Here is a 12,039-nt window from a genome sequence, read left to right as displayed (position 1 = left end):
AGCATTTTAACTCTCAATGTGAGATTTTCATGCGTGATTTATTCAGGCTCCAATATGAATATCGGACACTTGAGGAGTGACTGGAAACCCAAAAAAAAATATTAAAAAGAGGAGTCTTGATGGTATCATCTATGTGTGCTCTTTCTAGTATGTCTAATATGCAATTTATTTATTTTTTACTCTCTTTATTCTCAGACCTTAGGATGTGGATAATACTGAGTATATTATTGTTGTTGTTGTTGTTCTCTTTATGATGTGGTTACATTGATAAAATTTTCTCCAACTATCATTTAGAACAACAGATTATTTATTTGGTGAGTTTTTTACCGTACGATTACAAATTTGAATGTACTATAAATATGGTAAATTTCAATTAATTTTGACCAAACAGATTTGTGATCAAGTAAGAATCTAAAAAAATCAATTAATGGGATACTAAATTAAATATTGACGCGCACTTTCCATTTAAAGAATTGGTAAACTTTGGTTGCTTTTTTATAAAACACAACATTAATTAATTGATGCATACGAACACCTTCATTCATGTAAAGAAATCCTTTTCTCCCCTTTTATAAAAGGTTGAAAGAAGTTCCTTTCTTTCCCTTTGTAGATTGAAGGAAGCCATATCTAAAAAAGAACTCCAAAAGGTACTTTCTTCAATTAGTTCTTCCTCTTCCTATACTTAACATCTTTGCCTTTTAATCATGGTTTTTGCTATTATGGTTATATTATTTTCTCACTTTTCACCATTACAAACTTCACTATTTCTCAACATGCATGGACGTTAAAATAAGTAACTAAACAGATCCCAAAAAAAAAAGAAAAAATTCCACAAACAATACTCTTGTTTTTTAGATTTTTATTAGAGTATTCAATTACTAGAAAGTTAAATAACATACATGAGTTGAACTTTTATGGAGAAACATGTCAATAAAGTTTCATAATATAGCTGACACCAACTTGTTTGGGATTGAGGCGTAGTTATTGTTATTGTATAAACGTTATATAACATCTTATTATTTGTTTTTGGCGAGTCTTTCGTTTGAGTTTCTGTTTGTATTTCTCCATTATGGGGAGAGATTCAAAGCAATATTTTTCCATCTTGAAGATTTTGTTTAAATTGTGCTAGATCAAGAAAGGAGAGATGGGGCGTGCAAAACTGAAGATGGAACTAATAAGCAAAGAGAAAGCAAGGAATGCAACATTCAAGAAAAGGAAAGAAGGACTAATGAAGAAATTATATGAATTTACAACTCTTTGCAATGTGAATGGATGTATGATCATGTATGGACCTAAACAAAGCAATGGTTCCAACTCTGAGCCTGAGATTTGGACAAACAATAGCATGCAATCTGGGAATAGTACTAATAAAACTATACAAGTTGAAGAGATTCAGAATCTCATCGACGAATACAAAAAGGAGAGTAGTATGCAATCTGGCAGTACAAAAACCTTTGGATTGTCTGATTATTTCATCGATCGAAACAAGAAAGTTGAGGAAGAGTTGATCAAGTTGAAAAAGATGAACATGCAGAAAAAATACCCATGTTGGTTAGAGTTCATGAACCAATTATCTGAGGTTAAGTTAAGGGAATTCTTAACTTTATTGGATGACAAAGTTGAGAAAGTGAAGTCAAGAATTGATTTGCTCAAAGGGAATTTTTCAAGTGAAGGATTAAGCCAATTGACTCATTACAACGATAATGTTAATCCTCTATTGGTACAAGGAGGAATGGAATATGGAGGTAATAATTTCATGAATAATAATCAAGAACAAGGTGCAATTTATCCTTATTGTAATTCCATCATAAATCATCAAGAAATGATGATGTTAATGATGAATGAGAATGATTGGCAATATAATGGTGCATCATCTTCTTCCTCCAATGGCAACAATAATATGAGGTGTGCATTAATGAAGTATGAGACAATGATGTCTCATAACATGATGCTTAATAATCAAATGCCATATTCACCATATGTAGCTCCAACAATCCTGCAGCCAGCTCCATACATGATGATGCCAAGTGTTTTGCCCCAAATGTACCATCCTATGAAGGAGAACGAGCGCGACGAGAAACTAAAACTATCACCTTATTTGAGGCAGTAGCAACAGAAGATTTCGTCTTTAGATCTTCCTTCAGCCTTGAAAGTATGTTGCTGCTTTAGCGAGAATGAAACCATTTCTTCTATCATCAAGCGATGTAGAAAGGAATGTATTACTAACTATTTTTGTTATATATATATAGGATTCTCCTTTGTTTTAGTGTTTTGAAGTAGTACTGGTCCTATGGAGATATCTCAGGTATTGTTTTTTATTTCTATTTTAGAAATTTATCGTTTTTTTTTTTGGCACTCCAAATCCTTTTTAGTTTAATCCTCTTTAGAAACTCTTAGAAAAAAGAATAAGCTCATAGTTCCAACGCAGTGGCAAGGAAATTATAAATCAACTTTATCAACATTCGACTTATGCGTCAGTGCACTACTTTCCCTCATTGAAGGTGTTAAATAATTTAGAATATTTGTAATAATGATATGAATTCAAGTTAAGTTCACCTACAGCGTGTATGTTTTTACACCAACAACGAATTCTTGTGATATCAATCTAATTATCAGTTTCATAAAGTTAAACAATTAATTAATTCTTGTCATATACTAAGCGACATCAAGAGTGCATAACTTAAACTTATGCAGAAGAGGCGTCACAGTATAAAGCTAGGCATTACCGCCTTTCGCTTTTGAATATTTTGAACACCTTGATGGTCCTAATTGTCAGTGGCGGAGCAAGAATTCTAATCAAGGGGAGTCAAAATATAAAGAAATAAATATATAAAAAAAGACAGACAAGGAAAGTACACATATAATATATATACATAAAAATATTTTTTTACCTATCTATGCAATAAAAATTTCTGGCAAAGAGGTGTCCATTTGACACCCCTTGGCAAAGAGTGGCTCCGCCATTGCTTACCGCAACCCTTCCCTAATAAATACAACATATCCAGTGTGATCTCACAAGTGGGGAGAGGTTGTGAAGATGAGGCCAATATGTCACTCTAATAAATAGAGTAACAAAAAAAATACAAGCTTTACGTGTACAAAGACTAAGCAATATATACTACTTATGTACTTTTCCCATCCACTCTAACCAAGGAGGAGTAAGGCTCACTACCCTCCCCAGAACCCACCCGTGGGATTATACTGGGTATGTTTGTTGTTGCTGTTGTTGTTCTAACCAAGGAGATACAGGATCCAATACTTTTAGTAGTTCAACGATTTCAAACATCACATGTTACCAACAAGAACGAGGCCTAAAAAAAAAAAAAGTCAACAAATTTCAAGATGTATACTCTAGAAAAAATTTGGACAAATCTAAGCAAGGAAATGCAGGATTCCCATAAATTCCCTTCTGGAGAAACTGCAATCAGTCAGCGCATAAGTAATATGATGACTAAAAAGGAAACATAATAGAACTAAATTGTTAGCCCCATTGTAAAGTAATAGCTAGGACTGCATGCGGGGGAGGTCATCTTTTGCTTTAACATTTCATCAATACTGAAAAAAATCTAAAACACAAAGTAGAGATCTTTCGAAAAGAAACAAACATGGCAAAAGACAATAGAAAAGAAACTGAACCCTTTTCCTTTCTTAAAGATGAGATAAAAACTAACAAAAGAGACTAGTACAGCCATCCCAGAAGCCACCAACGGGAGGAGTATGCCTATATGCCTAATTAACAAAAGCAAAACACAAAAAGGGGAAATAGGGATGTCTTTTGATGCTTCAGGACTACCTAGTCATAAGATGCCTCTTGGAGGCATAGTGATGCCTATGATTCACACACTACTTTTGAATGGCCTTGAATTAATTGAGAGGTTTTTGGTGAGAGAAACAAGAGACGCAGTATCAGCCGACTTGGTCTTCAGCTCCTCTTCATGTATCTTGTCTCCTTTGAATTGTTTCTGCACCACAACAATATAAAAATTATGATATTTGAAACGCATTGCTAAACACGACCAATATTGCCCAGACATTAACTGTTTTTGATGAAGTGTGTGCTTCAAACACAAATAACTGTGTCCAAAGGCTTTACATGAAACATCCAGCTAAAATGCAGAACTGCACTACTTGTTGAAGATTATCTAAATGCACAAAAAGAGAGAGAAACTCACAAGAGAATCAGTTTTCTCGAATACATCAGCTTGACCAGCTGGTTTTGTACTCCTTTTAGTCTTGAGCAATTTCTCACGCTTTTCATAGAAATTGAAATCATCCAATATAGATGTCTTCTCCGAGTAGCTCTTAAAAATGTTAAGCATTTCCATACCTTCCTTCAGCCCAATCTGGAAAGACAGCATCATTGTTAAATAACTTCATAATTAAGAAACGAGACAGAAGCTGAGAGCCGAGTGAACAATTAGAGACAAAACCTAAAAGTTCAAATTCAAATTCTGCCATTCCAATCAGAGACCTTTATAGGAATAGCCAAAATGGTAGAGCGAGAACAGAAGCATACCTCCTGAGTATCTCTGCTATAGGTTACAGGTCTATTATCATTGTTTTCGAGGATAATGTGCCTGAACTGTGTGTTAGGGACATCTTTAACTATATGCCACTTCACTGGGAAGAACCCGCTCCACTTATCAAGCTGCCAAAAGTCCATGTTTCTGTTGAAGTCAACCTGCCCAACCATCTCAGCTACACCTAAAAACTGTCCACTTCCATTTACCTGAAATTACAGAGAAGTCAGTCAGAAAAAGTTACATCAAGACCGCCCATAACATTGAAAATATGTTTCTAACAAAAATAAGGGGAAAAGGAATGAGCGTCCATTTAAAGACGTATGCACAAATGAAAACAATCACATTCAGATGTAGATATTTATTTCCAACCGAAGAAACATGAAACAGAGTATAACTTACTGAAAAGAAGAGGAACACAGGACAGCTTGAACCAGCTCCACTTGCTTTACCCTCAGCACCACGGAAGGCAGCATCCAGTTTCTTATTCCCGTTAGGAGTACTTGACCATACATCATATTTGACACACTTGTGAATATCATCTTCACTGTATGACTTGATAACATAAAACAAGGCATTATCGTACTGAGTCTTGAAATCCTCTTTGTTATACTTCTCCTTCTGAATAATTGGCCCAAGCTGATCCTCCTCAGCAGATGGTTTTGAAGGATTGCTCCTGCTGTCGGCGCGGGGACCACGAGGTAACTCAGTTGAGGCCTCAAACACACCATTTCTGGTGAAATTTCCACGTGATTTGAATCTGTAGTTCCCATTCCACATTCTACCATTTGTTTGGTAGTTACTGGGATCATAAGGCATGAAAAACCCTTGATTTTGACTGGTGTATGATGGGAAATCCCCAACCATATGAAACCCCTTAATCAGGCCTCCAGACTGGATATCGGGCCGAAACTGCCAACACAAATGGATTAAAAGATGTTAAAGAAACAAAAAGAGAAAATTCATCACTAATGACACGAGAAAAACATCAGAAAACGAAGAACTTAAGAGCCCTTTTAACATAGGTTTCCCCATCCAGGGAAACATTAAACAACCTTGTTCGCTGGTTTGAAAGGCTGAGCTTGATGGTTAGACTTTGGCAGATTTGACGCAGCAATAGACTGTCGAGTCTTTGGGTTAAAGAGTACGGGCGAGTTTTTGTTTGCGAAAGAGCTATTCGTTTTTGTAGAATTGAAACCATTTGACTTGTCTGAACCATTTCGGCCAAATGTTGATTTAACATTCCCAGATTTGGGAGCAGCACTATTGGTAATATCTGCACAGTACGTCGAACCCCATGTATAACATGGCAAGGACTCTGAACCATACGAGACAGGTTGTTGAAGATATCCAGATGATAGATAGGATTGCTTCCCATCACCCCCCACAAATCCAGCACTGTAAGGATTATAGCCAGGAAGATAGTAGAGAAGGGAACCATTATCTGATTGAATACCCTGAAAATCACCAGATTGCATTTAGTTGTCAGGAAACAAAGCAATAAATCACCAGATTGCATTTAGTTGTCAGGCAACAAAGCAATTTAAAATAATTTGCATATTAGAGAAGTAGCACTAACCGCATTAAAGTAAGCTTGATCATCTAACTGATTAAAAGCCCCATTATAGCCTGCAAAAAGCAGCAAGCTACACGTTATCATCCAAACGATTATACTAGATAATTCAACAGCAAAGCAAGTACATCCACAGATCAACTTTAAGGAATAAGGAGTAAGGAATTGAAAATATACTATGTGCCACAAAACGTAAACAAGTACCCAAGGATGAAGCAATCTCTCTTAAAGAGTATATAAAGCATGTCCTAAAGATACAGATTATCACAAGACAACCATTATAGAATGTAGCAAACTTAGGCTAATCTGCTGACTTCTCAGCACTTGCGACAACTGTCGGAGAAGCTCATCCCCCTCAATTTAACTTGTGCTTCAAAGCTTAAAGGCACATTAAGAAAACAATTAACATCTTAAAGTACCTATATGAATAAGATACACACTTATTTTTCATAAGATAAAGAACAAGTTCCAATCAAGATTTTTTTGTATTTTTATATACAGAATAGTATTAAAGTGGTGACGATAATGGTAGTTATGTCTGTGCTAGTCTGATCAATAACAAAAACTTTTGCAGCATATTTTTTTCTATGATCTGTCCATCATGAGGTAAATGGGAGCTGATTCGAAAACTAAAGGAACAATAAAAAAACCAATTCAATATCTGACCTGGGTAGTAGTAATCGCAATAGCTAGTAGGTGGATAATAAGCACCTTGCTCTGCAACTGGTGGTTGATCAATTTCACCCTTGATGCCAGTCACAGCTCCCAAAGAAGACAGTGAGTCAGAAACTTTTCCATCTTTTTTTGAAACCTGTACATGTTTTACGTTTTACCGAAAATTAGAAAGAAAAAGAATGGGACACGCATTTAGAAGGATAAAAAACTAGACGATAAGCATGATCATTTAGGTGAACCAAACAAATGCCCACTCATAACTGAAAACATGTGGGATTCAAGAGAAAAGACATACAAGTACTCCTCAAGCCTAGATAAGCATTATCTTTGTGCCCAACCCACCACCCCCTCTGGCCAACACCCCTCCCACCCCTACCCCAAAAAAAATCATTTCTTTTTGAAAAGAAAGAAATATATGTTTCAAAAAGCAGGTAATAATTACACATACTTTTGGGCAGAAAAGATAATCCAGCGTGGAAACAAGAAAAAAAATGATAGATTTGCAATCACAGAAACAAGACCTTCTAGTAATACAAATCCAAATCAGGAAACCTACTTGATATTAAAAAAAAATGTTTTTTTACATACAACTCAGAAACACACATACAAGTGTGTCAATAAGAGAAAGTGATTGACTTGCAGCATACCAGATCCTTCTCAGTCAGTTTAATAGAGGAATCAGATTTCAATCCTGGAGCAACTGCTTCAGCTTAAAAATAGTTAAGCAATAACAAAATATACAATAGTTTAGTAAGTGCGACTTCAGGGCTTGACAAAAAGAGCATGTAACTTCAAACAGAGGACTTTTTTCAAACAGAAAATCTAGAATTTTATGTAGGGATATTGGGGTGGATTGTAAGCATTATAGTCTTACAAACAGTAGTCATCGCACATCTGATGTCAGCACATGCACCTAAGTCTAGGACAATAAATATTTGCAATAATAACACCAAAATTTAGCATGCCCCTTTGCTTTCAGTTTGTAACTTAATCCCACCCTGGGAGTTGAACAAAAAAAAACAATTAGAGATCAAAGCTGTTTCCTGAAAACATTATTTCAAGAGTTCAGAGTTCATTGAACTCTTCCTTGAGATTTTGAAATTCATATATTCCCAGTCACTTCATAACATTCCAAAATCCGCTTGCCAGCAAAAAAAGAATTGTATATCATATTTTGGAATAATTCAGTCTTCAAATATTTCCAACACATGCCAAATAGTAGATTGGCAAATTATACACATTAAGAACCATGTCCTAACAAATTTCAAAGATTTTATAAAACAGCTAGGAAATGTACTACAACATCCAAGAACAAATATTAGCAGGATACGTTTTTCTATTATCTTCTCTCCAGCCATTGTTGAGCTTCAAAATCCAATTCCTGACCTGCGACCAGTTGACGTAATGCATAAGATTAAGGTAAAAAGAAAATATACTCTTGGAGAACAAATAAAAGGTTAAGAAAAACAGTTCAATAAGACATAATTGAGAGCTTCAAAATCATTTAAGAAAAACATTCTTTTCATGACTAGAAAAGAAGAAAACAACCCACAAACCCATGCAGACAAGAATATCTTCCAAGAACTTTGAATTAAACACATGCCTTGCAATCATATGTAGACAAAGAAAGACAATGAAATTCATTCCAGGCCATGAACTTGTAGATAACAGAACAGGATAAAAAATCAAAAAACAAGATATTTTCATGCCTAAAAACAAGGAAATGAAAGATAGCCCATCAAATGTAAGGTTTCCCTCACATTATCCTAAAATTGACCAACAAAGAAAAAGGGTGGACTTATACATTTGAAAAAAGGTTTCCCTCACATTATCCTAAAATTGACCAACAAAGAAAAAGGGTGGACTTATACATTTGAAAAATGTTTCCAATGATTACCCATAAAATAAGGGGACAGAGAAAATATAGTCCCTCAATCCTATACTAGTGCTTCATAACAACGCAAGAATATCAGCTAACTAATAGGATCATACGGATTTCCAATATCACACCACAAATAATGGGAAAAAAAATTATGACACCTCGACTATTCCACTGGTACCAAATAATTGGAAATTTCCTGAAAAAAAGTAGCAAGCTATAAAATACCTAGACTTAGGTCTGAAAATAATCATATAGCGCCCCCCCCCCCCCCAAAAAAAAAATGGAAAACAACACAACAGCTTAGTATAATGCATGTCGTTTTCAGAGCATGACATACATTTGTCCACATAAACAAAAGCTACCATAAAGTTCTTCACCCAATACAGAAAAACGAAAGGAACTTTAATCTCAATAAAAATGGAAAAACATGCTTAATTCTACACATAAATACAAAAAAAAATTAAATATCCCAAAACGACCCCTGTTTACAGTAAATCATGTTTAACCACAGAAAAATATTTTTCAGGAAGAAAATCTCAGATCTTTCTTTCTCTGACATGAGTTTGTGTATGTGCATAAAAAACAAAACAAAAATTCCATGAAAATCATATGAAACAGGAAAAAAACTCATAAATAATCTTTCAAAAGAAATAAAGGGTTTAGATCTTTCTTACAGCAACCAAAATTAAACTGAAAAAGAAAATAAAAGAAAAATCAAAGACTCACCTTTTAAAAAAAAAATAAGCAAAACCACCGATCCAGTAAAACTGATACTATACTAGGGATATGGTTTTGAACCACAAAACCGCTATGGAATAAACGAGCGGTTTTCCTGTGGCAAAGTTTTTGAGAAAACGAAAGAGAAAGAATGAAGAAAGAGCTGCGTGAGAGTATAATAGGAGGCGTGGAGTGTAAAGGTACTGTGACTAAAACCCTTAATTTTGATCTAACGGTTGATATTTGTTCCTTGTTTTGGTGTGAATAGGTTATCTGCCGTTGATTTTATAGTCAATGGCTGGTACTGAAGATTCTTGTTATTGCCTATTTGAATGGTGGCCGAGCACTATCGGGACTTGGGAGAGTCCAATTATTTTTTCTTTATAAAAATATATCTATTGATTTTTGGATATTGAGAAGATATTTTATGACACTTACAATATTATTAGTTTTACATTTTTAGAAATTGAATTTGGGTTGGGATTTTTTTTAAATTTGGATGGAAAATAGATAAATAATAAGAAGTTGTTACAAATATTAGGTTTGATTGTTAGTGGCAATTGACATCTTTGTTTTTTTCCCCACACTTGGCTTTTAATGAGAAAAGGAAATAATGTGCATCAGAATGAAACACATGGCACATGATTAAGAACATTCTCCATTTATGCTATGTCTTTTTTTGATAAATATCTATATATAGAAAGGATATTCAATGTCAAGACAAATTATTGAGCTTATTCATACATATTTTTAAAGAAAAAAATTATAATAAGATATTTACCTGTTATCTAATTCAAGGTAGACCGCAAGATAGAAAAAATTGAATTTATAAAAAATTTGTTCTTATTTATATTTTCAACAATGAGAGAAAAGTGATTTTTATTCAACCAACCACGAAGAAGAATACCATCAAAAAGCAAAATGACAATTTGAATAAGAAACATCAAATATTCTATAGGTGTAGAATCAACTAAAAAATGGCATTAAAATAAGGCGAAATATATAAATGGCCCCTTTAAGTTGTCCTTAACGATCAAATAAACACCTCAAATGACATATTTATCTTTGAGACACTTCAAGTGGTTATTAAGTATATTAAGTAAACACATGGTTCTGATGTGGCATATACGTGTTTGCTAACAAAGTCCTGGGCGCGTGAAATTATTTTTTCAGCCTAATTTTTTTTTTCTTTAAAAAAAATTCAAGAATTTAGCCTTTCTTCATTTCTTCTTTAGTAAACCACCTCAACCCACCATGAAATCACCATAGCGGCTAGGAAATCAGCCATTAAAGCTCGAATTAAGTCACTGGAAACCACCAAAAACTGCCACCTTTCACCAAAAGCCTCTGTTGCCCATAACCTTCGAGCTCCGCCTAGTTCCATCGACCAAAAATCAGTCCCAAACCCAGCTGAAAGAAGCAGCAAAAATGCAGCAACAAGAGCTACAAAAAACTACCAAATTTTTTCCTCAGTAGTCTTGCCACTCTCATCTCTACCATAAAAATACAATTTTTCTACCCTATTTCATTTTTACGGTAGAAATTTTAAGGACAGTTCTACACCAAAAACAACAAATTAAAGAAAAAAAAGGTAATATAAGCCTAAATTCATAATCAAGAAAATAATGGAGAGAAGATTGAAGAATCCAGCAGAATCGTTTTTTAGCTATGCTTGGAGAATAAATTTTCGACGATGAAGGTTGCATAATAAACTTTTCCGGCGAGGTTCACGAACGATCCCTTAGTGGGTTCTCTATTTGGCCATTATCTGTTATTTCATATTTGTATGAGTATTAATTTGTTGGCTGAATTTAAGAAAAGGGGATGACAAACACAAATGGTGCAAAGAAGAAGATGAAAGGGAGGGGGAAAGGGAGGGCAGAAGAAGATGAAAGCGAGGGGGGAAGGGGAGGGCGGAAAGGGGAGGGGAGGAAGGGCAGTGATGGTCTCGATAAAACTAAAGGAAAAGGTTTCTCTTTCTTCTTTAATGTATTTTCTTTTTTGTTAATTATATGTATCAATTTTTTATTCTAATTTACACGTGTTATTTTTAATTGGTTCATTTGACAGGTCAATGGCAAGTGTAGCTCACGCATATCATCTTCTGCACTCGGGTGTTTACTTGATACACTTAATAACCACTTGAAGTGTCTAAAAGATAAATGGGTCAGTTGAGGTGTTTGTTTGATCGTTGGGGACAACTTAAAGGGCCCGTTTATGTATTTCGCCTTAAAATAACATAATGCTCATATATAATTAAGAAGTTCACATTATTAGGATAAAGGCAAGATTACATGAAATTTCATTCGCTTTAGGAAAATATTTTATAGGAGTATAACTTTTCTACCTAATATTTCTATATTTTTCTTTAAATATATTCATATTCGATTAAGGAATTTTATTTGGGTCTCGTTAAAGTGTTCAAGAAGGATACGAGAAGGGATTTTATCGTTCTTATATACTATTTGAAATTTTATTACAAAAAATGTTGATGTTTAGTTAACTATCCAACCTACACAAATTTATCTATAAATATATACATTCCACCTTAAAAGGCTCCCAATTAATTATTAATGTCTTCAATGGATTTAGTTACACACTTTTACTCTTTTTTTGACATAACGCCTTTGTGGCATCTTCCTTCGTCTATTTCTTCCATTTTTAACACAAAT

The 12,039-nt window shown here is 34.3% G+C and overlaps 2 protein-coding genes across 2 annotated transcripts; one reads left to right on the top strand and one right to left on the bottom strand.

Moving 5' to 3' along the window:
* LOC109234339 (agamous-like MADS-box protein AGL80) lies at window positions 1,145-2,110 on the top strand. Its single transcript, XM_019400291.1, has one exon. The coding sequence runs from the start codon at window positions 1,145-1,147 to the stop codon at window positions 2,108-2,110; it is 966 nt and encodes a 321-aa protein (XP_019255836.1).
* LOC109223402 lies at window positions 3,516-9,660 on the bottom strand. Its single transcript, XM_019387702.1, has 10 exons — window positions 9,377-9,660; window positions 8,099-8,154; window positions 7,416-7,477; window positions 6,760-6,904; window positions 6,100-6,149; window positions 5,576-5,977; window positions 4,923-5,432; window positions 4,517-4,729; window positions 4,173-4,343; window positions 3,516-3,962 (listed from the first exon to the last, which is right to left on the bottom strand). The coding sequence occupies exons 2-10, from the start codon at window positions 8,124-8,126 to the stop codon at window positions 3,837-3,839; spliced, it is 1,707 nt and encodes a 568-aa protein (XP_019243247.1). The 5' UTR covers window positions 8,127-8,154; window positions 9,377-9,660; the 3' UTR covers window positions 3,516-3,836.

Source organism: Nicotiana attenuata, chromosome 1, assembly GCF_001879085.1.
Source record: "Nicotiana attenuata strain UT chromosome 1, NIATTr2, whole genome shotgun sequence".
NCBI lineage: Eukaryota > Viridiplantae > Streptophyta > Magnoliopsida > Solanales > Solanaceae > Nicotiana > Nicotiana attenuata.
Note: the sequence above shows the minus strand (reverse complement) of the source record. Positions and strands in the feature narration are given on the sequence as shown.